Genomic DNA, 21531 nt, shown 5'->3' on the forward strand with positions numbered 1-21531 from the left:
CAAACCACCTTACTACAAATACAGGTGTGAAATATATCTTGAGAATAGCATTATACACCTTACCACAAAGTAAACATTTTCCTTACTAGAAAATTACTCCTTGTGCACAACTGTCCTGAAATTTCCTGTGCATGTCACATGCCTTGAACAAAACAATTCAAAATTCCCAACCCTACATGTACTGCACCAGCCTATGATGTACCCTTTCTTTAATAGGAAAGTAAAATGACCTCCAAACACTGTAAAATCCATAAGTATTAGCATATGACCATAAGCTCTTTCTTGATGAAACAAAGAAAATGCACAAGAAATGAGGAAGAACATGCTGCAGAGAGGTGGGTATTTATCTGAAATTAATTTTCAGGTAAGGAAAGCATTAACTTCAGTAATGCTACTTATCTATCAAAGCCACTAACAGCTAGAATCTCACACTGAAAATGATGGAGAGGCTAGTGAAGATGAATTACAAAGAGAACCCTTTTTCTGAAAAAAAGAAACAGAAACGGAAAGCCCATGAGTTATGACTTCCACGAAATCAGGAGTTGCATAGTGGAGCAGCACCCAGTGAAAGACTGCATTTTTCTCGAGCAAGGAATACTCTTCATTCAATTTGTTGATATATATCACGTAAATTACAATGAGATTTAAAGTAAAGGAAATTGGCTATATACAGTACCAGTGTTAATATGCCACAAAGGTGGACAGAGCATTAGCATATGTATGTAGTATAGATACAGCTCTAAGCCATAAGATATATACTGCAACAATAGGCGGAGGAGAGAGGACCTCTTGCCTACATCCTGACACTAAATCTCATCTGGTTGGAAATAACCACCAAAAGTGCTTAGAAAATATTGTAATGGGATTTCCTGTACTACATAAATAGTGAACATTTTAGCCCTACATCTTAGATTAGGGGTGAGTCTAATCAATCACCACACTTATCTTCCCAATGGCTTAGAACCAGGAAAGTAAGGATTCTCCCATGCTCCATAACAATAGAGAGTGGAAGGAAAATGAAATGGAAAATTGCCTGCCATCAGACATAATCCTATGGAATTGAGTTCCCACTGAGAGACCGTGCAAGTCAAATGAATGGCAGGACTACATACAGTGCTGTTTTTTTTTTGTAAAATGTGTAGAAATGGTCTTTTCATTTATACTAAAGCAGTACTGCAAAACACCCTATCTCAACATTGGGCATTGTTTAATTCTTTCTACTGATTTTTGATAAGTATTCTCTGTGAGGCAACACCAGTCACTCAGTAGATTCTAATGGTAATAAATATGAAAAACATAGGTTTTGGTTCCTCATGTAACATTTGAAACTTGTAGTTTTGTCTCCTTCTGCTCATATATATATATATATTTTTTGTTTTTCATTTGAGTTGAGAAAGTTTCAATTAACTGAAATGTGTGTAAAGGCCATGGTACACATGGAGAAGTGTCATGAAATGCAAGAATTTCATGCAGATGATTGAAAAACACAACAGGCAAAAACTCACCATGTTAAGACCCCTAAAGCAGACTATAGAATGATAGTGGAGGAAGGTGAAAAGAAAAATATGAAATTGCATAATGTGAGATGAATGTGTTAGGTGTAGCCTAGATACTAACCTGTAAGATCTTGGGGTTCATATACTGTAGGTGTGATAAAATTACAAGACTATCCCATAACATTTAAATAAATTCCCATGACTTACATTTTTTTTGCTCATCAGATAACTATTTTATTCTGTATTCTTAAAAATAACCATATTATAACAGTTTTTCTAGAAAATATCATTAAAATATCCATTTGACAATGTATCAAAAACATCATGAAAAAAATTCTTGCTTAAAATATAAATTGTTTCACACATTATAAAGGAATTAAATGTAGGTAGAGTAATAACCAGTACATTACCATTAAATTTTAACTTTCAGTTTTATTCAACATTATTTAGAAACAATGAATGAAGTGTTGAATAAAACAACTGAAACAACCACATCAAGAAAAACACCTACTAACAAGTTTTATGAAAATGCTTTAAGTAGTTTGCTTTTTTCTTCAATAACTTTCTTTTAAACTTGTGATTATGAATTTATCATTGACAATGATTTACAAAAAGGGGGGAAAAAAACTTAGTACATGTTTAGTCGTAAGCAGTAACACAGAAACAGAAACAAAGATTTCAGTTAAGCACCTGCTGTGCATTTTACCCTCTTGTAATAGGTCTTTTTAAGGTCAGGGGTCAAAGGGCATGTCATCCTATTTATAGACTTGCACTACAAATTTTATTGAACTACTATTTTATGAATGACTCTCAATAAGTTTGGTATCAAACTACAGATTATAATTCAAATTTAGTATTATGCATTACTTATTTTCTTAATTTAAATATTAAAAAGTCCTAAATATCAATTCATACATGTTTCATGGTATGTTGAATGCAGCTTTGGTTCAATTAGATGCTTATGATGTCCAAATACAATGTCTGTAGTTTCTTATGAATTAAAAACTCAAATTACTAATACTGACAAACTAGAATATAGAATAAGAACCTCCTGTCTTTTCTATTTTCTGAGATATAATTATATTTAGTAAATTAAACACAGTTGCCCCACACATTTCTTCCATTTTTAGAACCACTTCCTTATATACACCCATTTCACTTCTTCATGTCTTTGCAGCAAATCAAATGCTCAGAATTTCCCCACATTGTTTTCTCAGGCTCTTCAAGGTGGAACTTTCCTAATATTTGTTTTTTTGTCTCAAATCTCGGAGGGAGAAGGCAAGGGAAAATGTTGTTCAAAATATTTTAGACCCAAATACATCTTAGTTATTAATCCTGATATATTATAGTGGAATTCTGTGGTATTTGTATAGCAATTTATGATTTACTATTATTTCAAAATGCACATATATGTATAAAACCTAAAAAAAATTATTTTGTTTCATATCTTACATGTGCAAAAGTTGACAATGCTTAGAAAATTACAGCAAGCAGCAAATAAGTACTACATGCATAAGTAGAAGAGATCACTGTTTTCTATATTTCTTTATTTACTGTTCTATATTTTAATAAAAATAACTGAATTTTAAGAACTTATTTGGATGTAGTAATAATATATTAAACTGTAATATGATTGTAGTTTACAAAATTCTTGTCCATTATAACAAAGTCAAGACAGTTTTATGCTATTGGGTATGGAAACATAAGTGCATGTGCCATTGCAATGCCTATAATAGTAGTCAGACACAGTCAATAGGCCAATAAAATACAAATAAATAAATAAATATATGTATAGATGTGTAGTTTTATGGGACTTAAACTATTTAGACTTAACATTTGTGATTTCCTGTTATAATAAATAGTCATTTTAATATAAAAAAGCATGATAATTTATGTCTATTTCCAAATTTTTATGCTGGTTATGAGGCCAAACTGACCAAACCCATATAGAGAAACAATAGTGAACATAACATAAAATATATAATTTTTGAAACCAAAATGTTTAACAGTTATCAGGAGTTTGTAAAAATTTTGCATGTGAAATCTGAAAATTTCATGATCAAGAGTTGGCAGTAGTTGGTGATGACAAGCTCCCTTCCCTCTTGTCTTACACTGCTAAATTAGGGACAGCTAGCGCAGATAGCCCTCGAGCAGCTTTGCATGAAATTCAAAATTCAAAAACATGATGCATAAAGGTAATTTTAATCTTAAAATAAAAATTACTCTACATGTTAAACAGTCAATATTTGAAAAGAAAAAATGCACAAGAAAATAACTACTTTAAAAAGTATTAAAACTTAATTAAAAAATCTGAAATTTTGTGTACAAAAGCCTTGTAATGTTTACTGATAATCTGCAAAATTTCATGAAGGTATTAAAAGCTATGGTATAAAAACTATAACAAGCAGAAAATAGTTATGAGATCAGTTCCCAGTCTCTCAGACCATGCCTGTAGTGAGAGAACTAGCAAACACAAAAAATTAAAGTTGAAACAAAAAGACTCCTTTATGAAGCAGCATAATGCATGAACAGAAACTAATCCAGGGGTTCTCAACTCTGGTGCTGAAGAACCCTGTACCACATTCCTGTATACCTATCAGTTGAAGCTAAACTTTTTCATACTACTAAACATTTTAAATTAGTATTAAATGAGGTTTTATTTTTCAATTCAGATACCTTCTCCTAATTTTTAATGCCTTGTAGACAGTTATTCTTCAGACATGTAGTATGGTGCAGATTATTTGACCTGATGACAAAAGTTAAGTTGTTAGTTCATTCAACTCCTTCACACTATTCATCTGTTGACTGTATCAGTGCCTTCACATCAGTTTTTACTTTTGTTTTGTTCCTTTTCTAATTCTTCAACCTTATCAATTAAACTTTCTTTTCATGTCCACACTCTGCATCTCTTTCAATCATTTTTGCTTACTCAGGTAGACATGATGTGTCTGTCAGACTCTTACAGCTGACATCAAGTTTTTTTCATCATCTCTACATTTGTAACTCCTCTAACAGTAACATGATCAATAATAACTCTCTTTGTTACCAGTGATTATCCCTAGAGATTCTTCATAACCAGTTTGTTAGTTACAGAGAACCCTCTCTCAACACTAAGTTGACAATGTGACAAATAAAATAAGACTTTCACTACACCCCATAATGTTTTATAGATTGGCTTTAAGCTAAAATGTTCATACAAAAAAGATTCAAGCATATAGAATATGAGTTCATAATCTTGAATACCATAAGCATATAACAAACAGTTGAAAAACTCCCCGTACACCCTCTGTACATCATTATAAATTCCTTGATGTAGTTTACAGAAACAAGTAAACACCTAACTCTCATCATTATCTGCATACATTTTTTCCTTGTTTATCATCTTCAATTGTGGATCAAGGCACTGAATGTTTCATACAATGGGATACTTGATATGAGTCTTCTTCTAAAGTTTATCAAATGGTGTTACCAAAAAATATTTGCAGTCAACTTTTAATTTCAGTAGTTGTTTTTCTGTAATCTGTTAGCAACATTAAGCTGACCAATGGCTACTTCTATTGAAAATTCAGTGTCAATGTTGGAGTAGTATTTGCGATAAGTTCTGCTTGTGAAGGCAATATCAGTGAGATTCAGTGTTGAAGTTGCTTCTTTTTAAATTGTCTTCTTTAAGGAAGCTTTCCATCAAGCTTCAAAATAATGATAGAAAAATATAACACTATTATAATAATCATCAATCTGAGCCTAAAAACACAATAACTACATTTTAAAAAAGTATGTTTTTATACTGCTTTCTTATATGACTTTCTAGATCATAAATACATTAAATTTTTCAGTGGCTAAATATTTTTTTTCTGCTGAGAGCAGCTTATCTTTTATTTTCAAATTTATTTAAGCACAACTCTATATAGCATACAGCTGTCACATTATAATACACCAAGTAAAACCATTAATGTTTTTTAGATAAGTTTATGAATTTTGTTATTAACTCTGTGCATAGAAATTCAATACATAACTATGAAACTACATATACTATAATTGTGAAAGTTCTATATGTAGCTTCTTACTTTTAGCAAACATAATGAGCCTCTTGTACACAAAAATTGTAATTTTTAATGAAGATTTCTTCCAAATAATTGTCTCTGAATTTATTCAGTCTGACTGCAAGGCAATTTTCATTTTAAAATTAATTTTTTTTTATCATACAGTTTCAAATTTTATTTACATAACTTCTAAAACCTTCTAAATGAAGATCAAATTTTTCTAGTAAAATGACATTATATCTGTTATTTTTCCAATCTAACACTATACAGATTGGTTCAATTTAACTAACCTGGCATCAACTGCTAAAATATAAAAAATAAATCTAAATTACCATTTTGTCTTTCTAGAATGACTGCCAACTGTAACAAATTCCTGTAATAATTTATTCTGAACAGCCTTAGGCTTTTAAAAATTTGCATTTTTTGTTATTTTATGTTTTCTAAACTGTGTATCTATTCATGCAGTACACAATTTATTATAAGAGACAAATACATAGCTCAAGTTGTGGTACTGAATTATATAATCAACAAGCTATTTTCGACCATATCTCTAAATACATTTATTATTATTATTTTTTTTCTAACTTGTAAGAACAGTAGTAGTACAATAATTTTTATTTACTTCAAATGTGCACTTAATAAAATAAACTAACAAGTAAAAATGAATACAAGTGCTATAATGTTTCTAGCTTTATTACTAAGATATAAGTGTAGCTGCAGGGTAATGCATTATCAACCACCAAAATCACTATGATAAGGTAAGGCAACACTGAAGTGGACAAACCTTCTCCTTCACCTAAAGAAGTTCAAAAAGCAACACCCAAAGCTCAGAATGATGGAATAATGTATGCTTTACTTAGTCAGAGAAAACAGAAATCAACAAGCCTGTTATTATCAACTCTCATCCTCACTCCCCAGCTGTGTGGGCAAGGTAAATTACATATGCTCCCAGAATTATAAGGAGGACATGGAACAAACTGTGCTCCACCAAGGACTCAGAATGGAATTGCTTTATGCTTGGAATTATGAGGCACTGTGTCCTCTTCCATGACCAATACTGATCAAAAAGAAGGGTCATGCTCAACCCAACTAGATGGCTGAACATCAAATCTGAACTGGTATTAAGAATAGTCTCTTGCCTCTTCTAAGGACATCTAAGAAAAAAAAAAAAATCCAGGGACTTAGGTAGGAGTGGCCTCAACTCTGCTCTCTTCTCCAAAAGTGGTGGAAAAGCCTCTGTTCACCAACCCAGTGACTGGAAACCAGGTGTGATAAGACCTCCCTTGTTCTACTAGTAGAATCTGGAGGTAATGACCACTGGGGAGTCCTGAGGAACAGTGCTCTGGAAACAATGCAACATGTGAAACAAATTCAATAAATTTTAATAATCAAACCAACCCCAATTTATTCAATCCAATGATCAGCAGGAATGGGCAAGATCCCTTATGCTTTACTCATGATAGCCCATAACTGGTGGTACACAGAATACAGTAATATCATCTGGTCAGCCTCATTTTTAAAGAGTCTGTTACAACCTAGATAAAGTACATTTAATTACTGGTTGCTAGTGCAGAATTGGTTTGATATAGGAACACCTGTCTATGCAACACTCACCATAGAGTAAAATCCTGTGAAAACAAGGTAGGGCAGCAATGAAAATACTCACTACACTCTAAAATATAGCTGACGTGGTTAAGATAGCTACAGGAGGTAGCCATTTTCCCTCAAATGAAGATACTACTAGATCATGCAAATAATGTGAGATAAAAGTATTGAGGGAGATCCATATACTAGTCTACACAATGTCCTCCAGTGGATAATTCAAATAAAGAGCTAAGGGCATACAGATGTGATAAAACTGATTAGACATGACTTACAGAAGATTTATTGCTGTCAAAGAGAACCAAAAACAAGTAATATGGAACAATGTCATAAACACCTCATTGCTATAACCAGGGGTTAATCCTGGAAAACTGAATGATCGCAATGAATAAAAAGTCATTGTCTAGCATCCCTAAAGGCATTAGTGGGGAGAACAAAACATTCAAGACCCTTATTGAACATAACAGATTATCAAAAACTGATCAGTCATAGAAATGAGAAATAGTGATAAGATGAATTGGTGAAAATGATTTGTCCTCTTTCTTGGCTGCCAGTGTCTTAGGGAAGAAGAATCAGTCTGAGGATGTATACAGAATGATAATGCATTATGTGGACAATCAGCAGAAAACACTCCAACCAGTGATGTCTGTAGAATAGCAGCAACAAAAAAATTAAACCTTCAGGTAATATTGAGACATGGCATACAAGGTTAAGGTCACAAACAAGTGTTGAGAAAGAGCATGCATTGTAACCTTAATATCCCAATTAGGTATCTGTTATCTGGTATAGTTGCTTGGGACAAAGGACCCAAAGTGACTTGACAAAGTCAGAGAGAGCTGAAGACTCAGAAGAAGAAATTTTGTGTGTTGAGTATCATATGGTAGTCAGTAAGAGTGCCTTATACAGGGAAATTGTCAAAGATGCAAAACCCTTGCCAAAGAGCCAGATCAAAAAATGAGTTATGACTGGTACTTTTGATTGAAGTGGGTTCAACTTCCTCTCAATACTATATTGCCAACACGTGCATCTTTTCCATTAATAAATGTCCAACACAGGACTAAGAAAAGCCTAATATAGATATAGGGCAACCCTGGAAATTAAACCTCAACACCATGAGAAGGACTGCATAACTTACATGCCTGAAGCTAGAGCTTCTTGATAGCTGGGTGCACCATGTCAGATCATGGTTGCTTCCACAGAGAATGCCAAAAAAAGGAAACAGAAGAGGTTGGCACATCCAAAGGTACTGCAGAAGCAGAAACCAGGGTATAGCTGTCAATCCAGTGCTATCGACAGGACCTAATAATGGACTGGAACAAATCATAGTCTGTACCTTGTGTAACATATAACTTGGAGGGAACTCCTAGAGTTGTAATCCAAACCCATCCTAACAGAATGCATTCAGTGACAAATCCAAAGGTGAGGTACTGAAAACCAAACTGCCAGCACTTGGGTGTTCCAAACATCAGTGTTTAAAACTGAGAGCTAATCCAACAGAAAACCCTAAGATGCAGTATCTATTATGTTGGAAGAAACTGTTCTGGTTGAGGCAATTGATCTGCTACTGCAGTTGTCATCTGTAGAACATAACATGCTATGATAGGAGTGGTCTAGAGAAAGGAGATCCACAGTTCAAAAACAAAGAATGCTTGACCAAGAGCCTCCTTGATGGGAAATGCAAGATACCACTGTGGAATGAAGCATGATGATGTTCCCCTCAACATTATTTCAACAGGCATCCTTTACTGTGTATGTCATGCCTTACATTCAAAATTTTATTAACCTACTTTTTGTTTATGTCATATCAATTAGAAGAGAATAAATTCATAGTTAATAATCCATATTTTAATAGTATGCAAATTTTAATTCTTTAAATCCTGAATTTCCCCTAATGTGATACATGCAACACATTTTATCTAGGCATCTCTTCTGCTCTGTTTTATCCACCACACCTCTAATAAATACTTATTTCAATGTATATTACTCACTATAAAAATCATCATTGTTCAGATAAACCATAATTTTTATAGTATCAAATTCTGTCTGATTACATAGTTATCAAATAGAAAAAGAGACCTATCTTGCCACACCCACCTACCCCATCCACTCTTTGAGAATTTGTTAATAATTCACTCTTACTCATAATACTATGTTATGTATAACCAACAGAAACCCAAAGTCTTCATCTATGAAATGATGTGCTATACAATGCTGTTTTCTGAATGGAGAACTGCCAGTTTCACTCTTAGTAAAAACGTTTTTCACATGGGAAAGATAATGACCAACTTGAATAATTTTGTAACAGTTCTTGTCATATATAGTTAGAAAGCAAAAAAAATTGTGATAGTTAGAGTAAATTGTCTACTTTTTGTATGCCATTATTCTATGTTCTTTAGTACATGATATAATTAAATAAAGATTATTTAGTGCATTATGATCATCAGTATAAAAAAGTAGGGTTGAATGTCATCAACAATCAACAGCAAGAAAAAAAGAAGATTTGTGTAAATATTTTTTGTTGTTCATGTTTATTCTTAATTTATTATTACAAAAATAACTCAGATGTAAAAACAGGGATCTCTTTAGGTTAATTATGGTAAGATTAAGTAATATAAATAAATAATATAATAAAAATGTTTCATGAGGCATGCTCGTGAACAGCTCTTGGGTAATATATTTCAATAGAGTAATGTGACCTTCAAGTTCCCCATGTGATCTACAACTTATGCTGTAAACAGACATGATTCAAAGGGTAATAAAACAATAAAATTTAATTATAAATAAATGTATACTTTCATGAGTTTAAAACTAATTAGGACAAACAAATGCAGTTACAATTTGAGAAAAAGAAAAATTTAGATTTCAATTATTTTTGGTGGTTATGAGGTCAGTAAAATTAACCAAATTTGTATAGAGTTACGTTTGAGAACATAACAGATAAAATATAAAATTTTACTGAAAACAAACATTGGAAATGAATTTAGGAGGTTTTAGAGATTATAGAAATGTTTGAGATGAAGAAAAGTATTTTTACTTTTAATGTGAAAATCACTTTCCACAGAGACTATTCAAAAGAAATACATGATATATTCATTGGTAAATCTTTTTTTCTTAGTTTATTTAAAATAGTTCACATCACAGTAAAATATGATTTTTTTGTATGTGAAAGACTTATAATAGTTCCTGTAAAACTGCCAAATTTTGTGAAGATATACATACTATATTAAAAGTTAGTAGTATGAAATCTATATATTTTTATATAAGTACAAAGAGGTCATGTGCTTGGTCAAACCCACTGAGCTTGTATTGAGAGATTTAGTAAACTCAGTCCCAGGACAAAATGCCAACTCAGATTGAGGAATGAATCATCTGTGAACCTTGGGGAATGGAGACACATACAGATAGAAAGATCGATGACTGGACACTAATCTCCTGTCTCCTTGGGAATAAAATCCTGGAAAAATGAGTATGATTATCTCACTCTATCCCCAGACCAACCAAATTCTGACATCCATAGAATTTAGGTTCCAAACTCCTTGAACCTGCTAAAGATGAAAACCCTACAAGTTAGGTGAATAATGGTGGTGAAGATGGGAACTGAATGAGTAATCATGACTTAAAGACCTGTAGTGCCCATGGATCCAAGGGTAAGGTTACCACATATCCAGAAATTCTTGGAGCAGAGCCTTCACAGACCCTGAATGCATACAATAATCATCTACTTTGTTGGCAGTATTCCACCAAGCAGCAAAACTCTTGGATATGGACAGAATCTATTTTGGGTACCATGTACTCAAGGGGCTGATGTTGGGAGCCTTGAAGAGGGATAGAACTATGATCCCATATAGTCAATGAAAGTCGAGATGCCAAAAACAATATGGATGAACTACTTAAAAGCCAGCAATTGAACTAATGTGCATGCTAACAAAGGTTCAATCTTGTCATCAAAGAAGTTAACGATCCCAATAGTCTTGTATCAAAGTTTTGTGTTAGGAAAACAAAATGTTGGATGTTAGAGTTGTAAGTCTGTAGACTTACCACTATCCCACCAGGAAACACTGATCTATTCAGGTTAACTACAAACTTTACTTTAGAGCATCAAATTGTGAGGAACAGATATATTCGTTGAGAGTCAAAATATGCTTCCTCACAGCGGTGATAAGCTGAATCACATAGTTCCAACAAACAAGGTAGATAACATACGTTACCACCATATAAGCAATAAACCTTCTTGTATGAACCACAATGATCATGGATGAAGTGAAAACTAAATATTCACTTCTGGACCTTACAGCCATCAATTAAATTTCAGGCTTAAAAGCAACTGGAGAAAGACCCAAACATCTCACTCATAATGGACCAATTCAAGAAAATAAATCATAGGCAGCATATCCCAAAGAGGACCCCATTTTTATTTGTTTTAAAGACTGTTCTGATTACCACTAGTTGCAACAACATTTTGTCAGGTAAGTTTATTTTGTTAGAGCAAAACAATGTTTGGCTATTTGATATGTCCACTACAAAGAATCAAACCAAGGACTTCAGTGTTTATGTAGTTTATAAACTTACCAAAATTCTTAAATTGCAATCTCAGAGCCCCTCACCCAGATTGTTCTGCAATGCTAGATATCATAGATGGGAAAGGAGAGATCTGATTTGTCTCTGTACTGGAAAGAGCAATCTAATGATCATAGTACACAAAAACCTGTTAGTGAATGTTCTGTTGAGAAAAAGTGACAACATTATTTGAAAGAGGTGCAATTACACAGTGCCAAGATAGAGGGTGCAATGATGTTGGTGGAGAGTTTTATGATACAAGTATTGCCAAGGGCAATTATGTTGTGTATAAAAGACAGGATCAAGCAAAAAAAATTGGACCAATGCTTGGATAGGCAAAGAAAGAAATCCCAACAATCAAGTAACAGTTGTAGTGTAAGAGAAGGTAAGTATGTTTTCAAAGTTAGACAATATTAAAATATGAATTACATAATACATTTTGATGCCAAGTGTATTTTGATACATTGATAATGAAGGAATTTTATTAAATTTTGATTGTAGCTCCGTAAAAAGTCATGTCAATGATATGCACTCTTTGACTTACCTGTATACATGGGATTAAATAATTTTTTTTTATTGTTCACACAACATTTATACTGATACTATAGGTATGTTTTATAAAATTATTGATAAAATAATATCTAACTGTGTATTTTAAATAAGTGTGATATACTGAGATTAAACAATCACGAATCACTAACTAATACTTAACTACAAATAAGATGTATTTTGCTATGTATTTACTTTTAAACTATGCAGTATTCTTCCAACAATTTAAAATTACAGAACAAATAAGAAATATTTATATTTTATAAGATTCAGTTTTGTGCAATTATTCTCAAGAGCAAAAAAAATGAAACAAGTGTACTAGTAACATCTGTAGAGAACACTGAACAATACAGTTTTACATTTGGTTAGCTAAATAATACATTGTGTTATTTGACTATAATACACACACATATATGTACACATTATACATTAATGATACATATTTAAGTACATGCAACAAAAAATGCATTCTTTTCAACTAGAGATCTTTATCTTTAATGAGTTTGTGCACAGGCTATTTGTTTGTCAATAACATGAAAGATACTTGTTTTAACTACAAATAAAGGATTCAGCATAGCTTTTCTGAGCCATTTTAAAAAAATCTGTCTTCGGAGAAATGTCCCTACTAACCACATTTGTGAGGACTCATGTTGGCTGATCTTATGCTGATCCAACATCAGACTGCTTGGGAACCAATATCCAGGAAGTCAGAGAATAGTTGAAAAAAAGCCGGAGGGGTAACCTTGATGTTATGTATTTGTCTAGCCAAAAACCAGACAGTATTGGGTATTTGTGATCACAAAAACGCTATTTTGAAAAGCAAGTCATTCCTACATTCCTGGTTTATTCAACTAGGACTAGAGGAATGAGAAGCAATCCTGATGCTGCTTTATTTGTAGTAATCCATGAATTGGTACATTTTGGTGTGGGTGTTATTCATAAAGCAAAATACTGCAATGTAACTTCCAGCAGTCTTATAGAACATATCCTTTCTCTGTATATATGGAAGTATGGTACAATTCTTTTTCAAGTATATCTTGACAGGCATCATTCACCACAGAGCAGGTTTCAGGTAAGGAGAAAGGGCTACTGTAAAGGGAAGAAATAAAAAAAAAACAATAACCTAGCCTTTCAGAGTCAAAATGAGGTATGAAGACTGGTAATGGGTGGTAATCAATAGTCAGGTGAAAAGGTGACAATCAAATGATGCAGATAGTGAACAGTAAATGTGTGAGCCATAGTCCACACATCAGCTTGCACAATCTCTTCCAATGGAGCCACAGAAAGAAGTGTGAAGATGGTGTGTGGGTATGGCAGGATAAAAGACAGAGAGGTTGCCAGAGAAAGAATTGGGAAAGTTGAAGATATATGGGAGGAGATATTTATAGGAGGTTCAACAGAGGAAACCAAGGTTGTGTATACCAGAATGGAGTAATTAGAAGGACTTTACACAGAGTAGTTTGTATAAGAATGAGAATGCATGGAAGAATATAAATGGAAGGATAAGCATACAAGTAAAGATGGGTCTAATCATGACTGACAGCATTCACTGCTAAAGCTGAGGAATGCAGAACTGGATGCTAGAAGAGAGGGAATTTTGTATTAAGCTGGGTGGCAAATGCATTCAGAAAGGGGGGTATCCAGCTGACAGTGCAATAACTGGAACATCTGAAGGTAAAGAGAACAATCTGTCCCTAAAATTTTATTGGAACAAGATAGCCTGTTTGGCACAAGATTTAGAGCACATGGAATATGACAAGGCAGAATATGGATCTACTGAGACTGGGCCCAGAAAATGAGATCTGACACTTTAAAACAAATGAAAAGTAATTTTGTTCCTTCTTGACAACTGATGTAAGAGACAATGGTCAAATTATCAGAATGAATCTTGTTGTCCCTATTAAGCCACCAGGAAAAGGCTACTTGTAGGGAAGGAAACAAGGAGATGGCAGAGTTCAAGAAATCCCAAACAATATTCCATTTATTGTGAAGTACCCACTGAAGGCAATGCATGTGTACACAATCCTAATGGATGAGGAATTCCATGGAAGCCATGGTCCTCAAAAGAAAAAGATTTAGCTCTGGAAACCAAGAGCTCCATTATCTTCAAATGAAGAAGAAAAGGCTGGGCATTGCTGAGGTGAGTGTTAAAAACATTCCCAAATGAATAAGATACATTGTGGTGGTGAGATGGGACTTCTTCAGTTTGACAACTCCTCCCACATGAATTGTCTCCTGTAGGAAAAAATATGTATGGCTGTGAGAGGCTTGCTGTGAAGGGGCTCAAAGAAGCCAAGTCATCCATATAATAATAAAACTATAAACCTTGATTGTCATTTTGGTGGGCAAAGACTTTAACCACATGATAGGAAACATATAGTGCTGATGCCAGACATAAAGATAGAGCATGGAACTGAAACCCCTAAACCCATGACCAAACTGAAGATAACATCTGAATGCTGGAAACACTGGAATGTAAAGGTAAGTATCCGAGACATCAACCTTGGTGATCCATACATCTTGAGTGAATGGCCATTGAAGGTCAAGAAAATACTTCATGGTGAATTTTTGGAGGTCAATGAAGCAGCTGAAATTGAATAGTTCAATAACAAGACACCAATCCTCAATCTTCTAGGATACAAAGAATAGCCAGAAATTATAACTCGGAGAAAGGTTAAACACTTTTCTATTGCATTCTTGTTAAAAAACTCTCAAACCATCTCAAAGAGACACTGGCAAGAAAGTGGATCTCGAAAAGGGGGAAGAAACAGGGAATGAGAATAAAGGGGGAAGAGTGGAAAAATGAAGAGACAGTGCTTCTGTTAGAACCTAAACAACCCAAGCATCCATGATGAAAGGGTGCCAAAGATGAGCAAACCTGGCAACTATGACCCCTCAGTGATGGAGCTCATGTGGTAGTCACTAATGCAACTGTTATCAGAAAATGTGATGATGAGCAATTTGGCAATACACTGCAGAATTCTGAGAATATGGCACTGGTAGAAGGAAGGAGGTGAGAGGATTAGGAAAGGTGAGAAACAGGGAAAAAAAGAGGAATGAATGTTGATGCACAACTTCCACCAAAGAATCTTAAAGTATCAAGGTAATCCCCAAAAGGAAATCTCAACAAAGGAGCCATGTAGGAAGGGTCAAGGCCAAGGAAGATAAGTGTACCAATGTAGGATGAAAAGAAGGTTACCAGTATACACTGAAAACCCCTCAGGGAAATGGTGGATAGGCTCAGGAAACAGGTGAACGAATGGTAGATAATGGAAGATGGTAGTGAGGGTGAAATGTGAGCAAGAAAACTAGGCTGAGGAAAATTGTAGTGTAGTAGCATGATCAGAGTCCCATGCTTAAATCAGAGACTCTTAAGGTTTGATAATACAAAAATGGAAATAATAACCCATGGCATGCAAAAGCATGGAAGTTAGCCAAATGTGGGGACTGAGGCATGCTGGCATCTGAATGTTATTGGGTAAAATATCAGGCTGGGAGAAAAACCTAAATAATTCGATATTAAGCATAATGGAGAATGGAATAATTGTAAGATACAGGGAAAAGAGATAAGAAAAACCCAAGAAATTGTGTGCAAAAATGCAGACAAAGCAGATGGAAAAAGCACAGCAAAGGCAGAAGATGGAAAAACAGACTGTCCAAAACTTCTCCTTCAGGAACAGATTCTCCAGATTCAGAAAGCAGTTGCTGAGATATAACTGGCTGCATGACAGACTCTACTGTCATGACACACCAAGGCTAAGACCAATCTGGTTAAAGTGTGAAACCCTAAGCCACAGAAGTGATTGTTCTTGGAACAGTAGCAGTAAGAGGATCCATACCAAAAGCTGTGATAGTAATATTAAAGTGAGAGAAAAAAATGAAAGCAAACTGAAGTCATCAATACAATAGCATTGACCGAAACTTTGCAAGTTCATGAAAACTGAGAACGAATGCACAATAAAATATAAAATCAAGTTATGAGAGTGCTTTGCATAAGTACAGCTGTACTAGAAGGATATGTTTGAAATCCTGTTGGTGAAGTTTGTTGCATGCTCATTTGTATGTTACTATGCAGCTATACCACATGAAAAAAAGTGAGGCTAAGTGGGAGCAACAAGGTTAGTGGCTAACGAAAACTATGTAAATTGTGGACAGCAAAATTCAAGAAAAGCTATTACATAAGAGAATACATGGTATCATATTGGTAAGAAAGAGATTACCATCTAGCAAGAGGTGAAAGATCATGGATAATACTACCCAATAGCCTGCTGTAAATGGGAAAGATAGACCATTATTGGTAAAGAAGAAATAAAATGTGGAAGATTAGGTTGACCTGGCAAAAAGAGAGCTGTGGAGAGACCAGTGGTGGTAGATACCATAATTTCATTGAAAGAAAACAAAAGTAGAAAGCCTATAACACTGACAGAAAAAACAGACTGCAATACAAAAAAATTGCAAGTGACCTGATTAATCCTACACATGAAGTTGAAGGTGTGAAACCCTGACAAAAACCATGGATGACTGAGATTGACAGAGGAAAAACCTACAAAATGGGTCATAAAAGTATCAATCTTAGAGTGTTTGGAAATGGGAACAAATTCAATGGAAGACCAAAAGATGGAAGAGGTAATAGAAGCAATTTACTACAAGATTCAAATATCAGGGACATGACATATTGTAAGAAGGTTAGGGAAAGGAAGTCCAGAGTGAGAAGGAACAGATTCCAAGAGGAAGTACCTACCTGGGGGTTGACTGATGCAATAACCATAGAGTCGTCTCAACAAATCATCAAAAGATCACCAGACAACAGCAGCAAAAGAGGAAAAGTTTGATAAGTTGCAGTTATTTCCAGAGAGTAAATGTGCAGAGAATGTTTCTATGGAGATCATTTCCTAGAGAGAGCACTGATGTTGAGAACTGCCCCAAGCAAAAAGAGAGGCACTGGTATAAAGATGTAAGTTGGGCCGACAGGGAGAGTGGTATACCCTCAGTTGTGGCAGAGTGATTCAGATATCAAAAACTGAGTCATATAGAGAAATGAGGTTGAATAAATAATGACATGTTCTGTTCCAATGATTTACTACAGCCAACTGAAGGGGATATATGTGTGCACAAACCAAAGGGAAACAGGGAAAGTAAGGAAGCAAGAGTTTCAGATGCATAAGAGAAATACCTTGGATACTGAAATGTCCATGCTGCACATATGCAAGGGAGAGGGTTCAGCCTCTTGTGTAAGAAGAAAGAAAAAAAAAGTAAACAAGAAACCAAGTGCAAATAACATGTAACTGAGAAGTTAAACCAACCAAGCCACATGAGAGATTTCCCAAAGTAGAGTTGAGGTAGCAATTGCAGATTGTCAAGGTGAGGCCAGGAAATTCCATATGGTCATAGAATAATTGAAATGAATAAAGGTACATGACATGTCTACCCTAATTAAATTCAGCCTCGTGGTCCAACGTAAACTGAAAAAATTGTCCAACCAGGATTGAGGAACAGCAAGAAAATGGTTCAGAGATGACAAGTCAATGACAGAGCTTCAAACTTCAACTACATGAGGATGACAAAAAAATTGGAATAAAAGCCATGATTTGGGAAATACGTTCTATAGCTCCTGCCACCAACAGAAAAGACACACAATGCACTGAAGATTATGAAGAAGCTGAGAATTGGTGAAAAGATGACAATGAGGAAGAAGAAGTGGAATATCAAAGAGAATAAAGAAATAATGAGAAAGAGGGTGTAAAATTTCAGGATTGCTGGAGAAGAATGAAGAAGTGGGAGAGGCAGACACAAATGGAAAGAGAGCCCAGAATCAGTTCCAATGAAGAGTAATCATCAAGAGGACTAGATGTGCAGAAGAACTAACAACCAGAGGAGAAAATGAGGAAATGAAAAGGGGTAACCTGACACAAATCCCAAAGAAGAGTGGCAGACAAAAGATCATTGAGTAGGAAACGTCTGGGATTTCAAGAAGTCATAAACAACACTAAAGACCAGGTCTGTAGGCATGTGGGTAAAGATGAAGGTTTCACCATAAAAGTAAGAGACGTGAACATCCAACCAAGAAGATATCTGAAACCAAAGAAATTAGGTAAAATAGAAACAAAAGAAGTAAAAATGGAAACCACCAATGCCCAGATGTGAGACAATGCAAATTTAGAAAATAAGAACCACTCAAAGCAAAATAACCAAAAATAAATTAAAATATACACGTACAAAAACTTGAATATCTCAGACCTGAATCACAAGCAAAAAAAACAAAGGGTGAAGTGCTTGTTCCAGGATTTACAGTCAGTACTGGTTTATAGTATATCATATGCTGAGTATATCTGTTATCACACATACCATCTTTGGAGTTTTGACCCAAAACCTTTGCTGGTGTTTTTGTTACATTCAAAATGTAATTAAACTACTTAATTATTATGGTATATAGACAAACTTAACATCAAATTCGAATATTAAGCAAGTTTTACCTGCATAAAAGATATTGAAAAGCAACCTCAATTTCCCATAGTGTGAGAATTTGGATGTTTGTTCTTGAGCCATTTCCTCTTCTGGATGTTTTTATTCACCCACTACAAAACTACAAAATATAACAAAATATTCTCTATAATTTCTTCATTGATATTTTGAAGCTATATTTTTATATTCTTCAATGTTATGCAGCTAAAGAGCAATCAAAGCAAATTCAAAAACTATTTCTCTTGCCTTCCTCTGAAATGTTCTAATTTACAATTTGTCAATAGATGTTTGTGAGGCTGACTCCCACCACATTTATAATCAATGGAAAGCCTAGATTTCAACTGATTCATTGCCACAGTCATCATATCATGTGAGCTTACAGATAACTGATAATTTGGTTTGACATAAAAAAATTTTTTTCCATAAGAATATACTGGAAAAAACAGTTGATTTTCTAAGTGCTCAAGACACATAATTAGTGTTGCTTGAGAACCAGTACTGGTAACATGGTATTGTTGGTATTATTGCAAACCCTGACCTGTTCTTCATCAGAGAGTGAAGAGCGAGAAACAAAACCAGAGGTGGAAAAGATGGCCAAAATTGTCTGTAAGTGAAGCAGTTTCCACAGACAGCAAAGAAACTAAACTACGGACCTGAACTAGATAACAAATATTTAGAAGGGAAACAACTGCCTGATGCCTGAAAGCAAGATCACCATCAGCAAACTTGTTGGTACACACAGCTCAATAAGGTTTGTAGAAGTTATCCACAACACTGAGAATGTCTTATACTAAGTGAAATTCAAGACATATCACTGCAGGTGTGTAAGTTAAAAAGATAGGAACTAAATGTTAGGTCCATAAACAAACAAAGTGCTTTTACTCATCTATGAGTTAGCTGAAAAAATGCCAACTGACTCATAGCTGTTTAGACCTCAAAACTTTTTAAAACTAATTTATGAGGCATAAGATGTTGAAATAAGCCTAAAGAAGAAATGCAGTGTCTTGAGAAAACAAAGTTACAGTTACATAGATGAAACAAAAGTGCAACAAGAACAAAAGCAATGTTGCATTAGAAAAAAGAAAAGTAGTCTTTTAAGATAATTTTAAACTTAAAAAGTATACAAAGAAACATTTCTGAATGTAGGCAAAGAAAAATATGAGTCTATGAACACGTGCTAGTGTTAACAGGGATTAAATGCGAGGAGGTCATATCAGCTTCCTGTTGGTGGAGGGCTACAGCATTATGATGATTATATCATAAGCTGGCACAATTAGACACATGTAGAAGTGAGATTTTCTTCAAAACTTGTGGCATGTGCAGAAATTCCATAGCATTTGCATGCACAATAACAGCTCTTTGTGATGCAAAGAGGTAAGTAGCAGTAGAAATAGTTTCAAGTTTAAATGCAGCATTTTAAAAATATTACTGTTGAGAAGAGTTTGAAATGAGACTTGGCCCTTGAAGAGTGTAATTAGTGAAGCCAAAATTTTTATTTTTTTTAATAACTGAATCCAATCTTAAGGTGCTCAGTAACAATCAGCAACAGTTTTCTCAACACCAGTATCACAGACAATGTATACCATCTACAATGAAGAATAATGGAGGATCTTTACAACTTTGGGGGTTGTATCAGTGATATACACAAAGTTGATGGCATCCTTATTGCTAATAAGTATAAACAATTTCTGCAACTCATTAATCAGAAATTCACTTTCCAGAAGGATAATGGTCTTAATATATACAGTAAATGTGGAGAAACAATATCTTGATGGTAACGAGGCCAATGAAACATTCATAAATTCCTGATTGAACAGTTTTGAAGAAGTAGGGGATTATGTAAAAACTAAAAAGGTTAAAAGGTGATCAAATAACCTGACTGAATTATAGGAAGTAATAAAAAACATTTGGAAAGATATTCACAATCGTACATTGGTAAACTGTAAATCAGCATAAAAACAAAAATCTAGGTGAAGCAAAGGGCATACGTGCAAAATATTATTACAATATGCAATTTATTCAGTTTTATTTTGTATTTTTCAAATATTTTTGTACCTTTAATAAATTCATCAGGTAGTTACCATTACTCCTTGTTTTTTATTCTTGTATGTGCATCAATTGTACCATAATATAAGTATTTCCATTACTTTATATATATTTATAGAAACACATAAAGGAGGTTACCATATAAAAACAAGGCAAGGAAGTAGAAAGTCATTCACTAGAAGAACTTTAAGGAAAGAAGCCTGATGTGAAAATATTATAGATTAATCAGTTAATTAGTAGATTAACTTTCCTTAATATTCCATCCTCATCTAGATTTACTGTGTTAAATGTTACAGAGTGCAAATGGTTTGTTTGTCCTATGTTTCTAACTTTCCCCTTCATAAAAAAATTCGAAACAATGATTCAGTCAAACTGTTATATTCTTACTTTTCAAGGCAATAATGATAAGTCAGTCCATAATAAATGATATTGTGTTGTATAACAACAATAAATAAGTTTTTAAATTAGTAAAAAATATTTCCGCCATATAAAAAGTTATGATAATTTACTTGTTCAGAATTGGATGTTTCTAATAAGTTAAAAATAGCTTCAACTTATTAAAAAAATTAGTATTTTCAGAAATAAAAAAAAGGTTTACTGGAAATAACTCTACACAAAAAACAACAAAACCCCAAATCCTTCGGATACAAATATAACTGACCTCTCTCATTTTAAAAAAAGCTGCTCCAGTTAAAAGACTGTCACTACCAGCTTGATGTTGTGGTCCAATCCTCTGCAACTAAGAGCATTAATTAAATAAATTATCATATGCAGTGAGT

At 33.9% G+C, this 21531-nt stretch overlaps 1 protein-coding gene across 10 annotated transcripts in view; it reads right to left on the minus strand.

The window, feature by feature from the left end:
* Nucleotides 1-21531, minus strand: part of LOC143225863 (CCR4-NOT transcription complex subunit 7-like) — a 75622-nt gene that overhangs the window by 17532 nt on the left and 36559 nt on the right. For 9 of the 10 annotated variants that reach the window (XR_013014114.1, XR_013014113.1, XM_076456013.1 and 6 more), the window contains one exon: nt 21414-21491. Coding sequence is in view for 7 of the 10 variants with exons in the window: in XM_076456013.1 (XP_076312128.1) it covers nt 21414-21491 (78 nt within the window). In the remaining 3 variants the exon portion in view is untranslated. Of the gene's footprint in view, nt 1-18717; nt 18828-21413; nt 21492-21531 lie in introns of all 10 variants that reach the window. The other variant, XR_013014115.1, reaches the window with a different exon arrangement.

Source organism: Tachypleus tridentatus, chromosome 9 (genome assembly GCF_004210375.1).
Source record: "Tachypleus tridentatus isolate NWPU-2018 chromosome 9, ASM421037v1, whole genome shotgun sequence".
In the NCBI taxonomy this organism is placed as follows: Eukaryota; Metazoa; Arthropoda; class Merostomata; order Xiphosura; family Limulidae; genus Tachypleus; species Tachypleus tridentatus.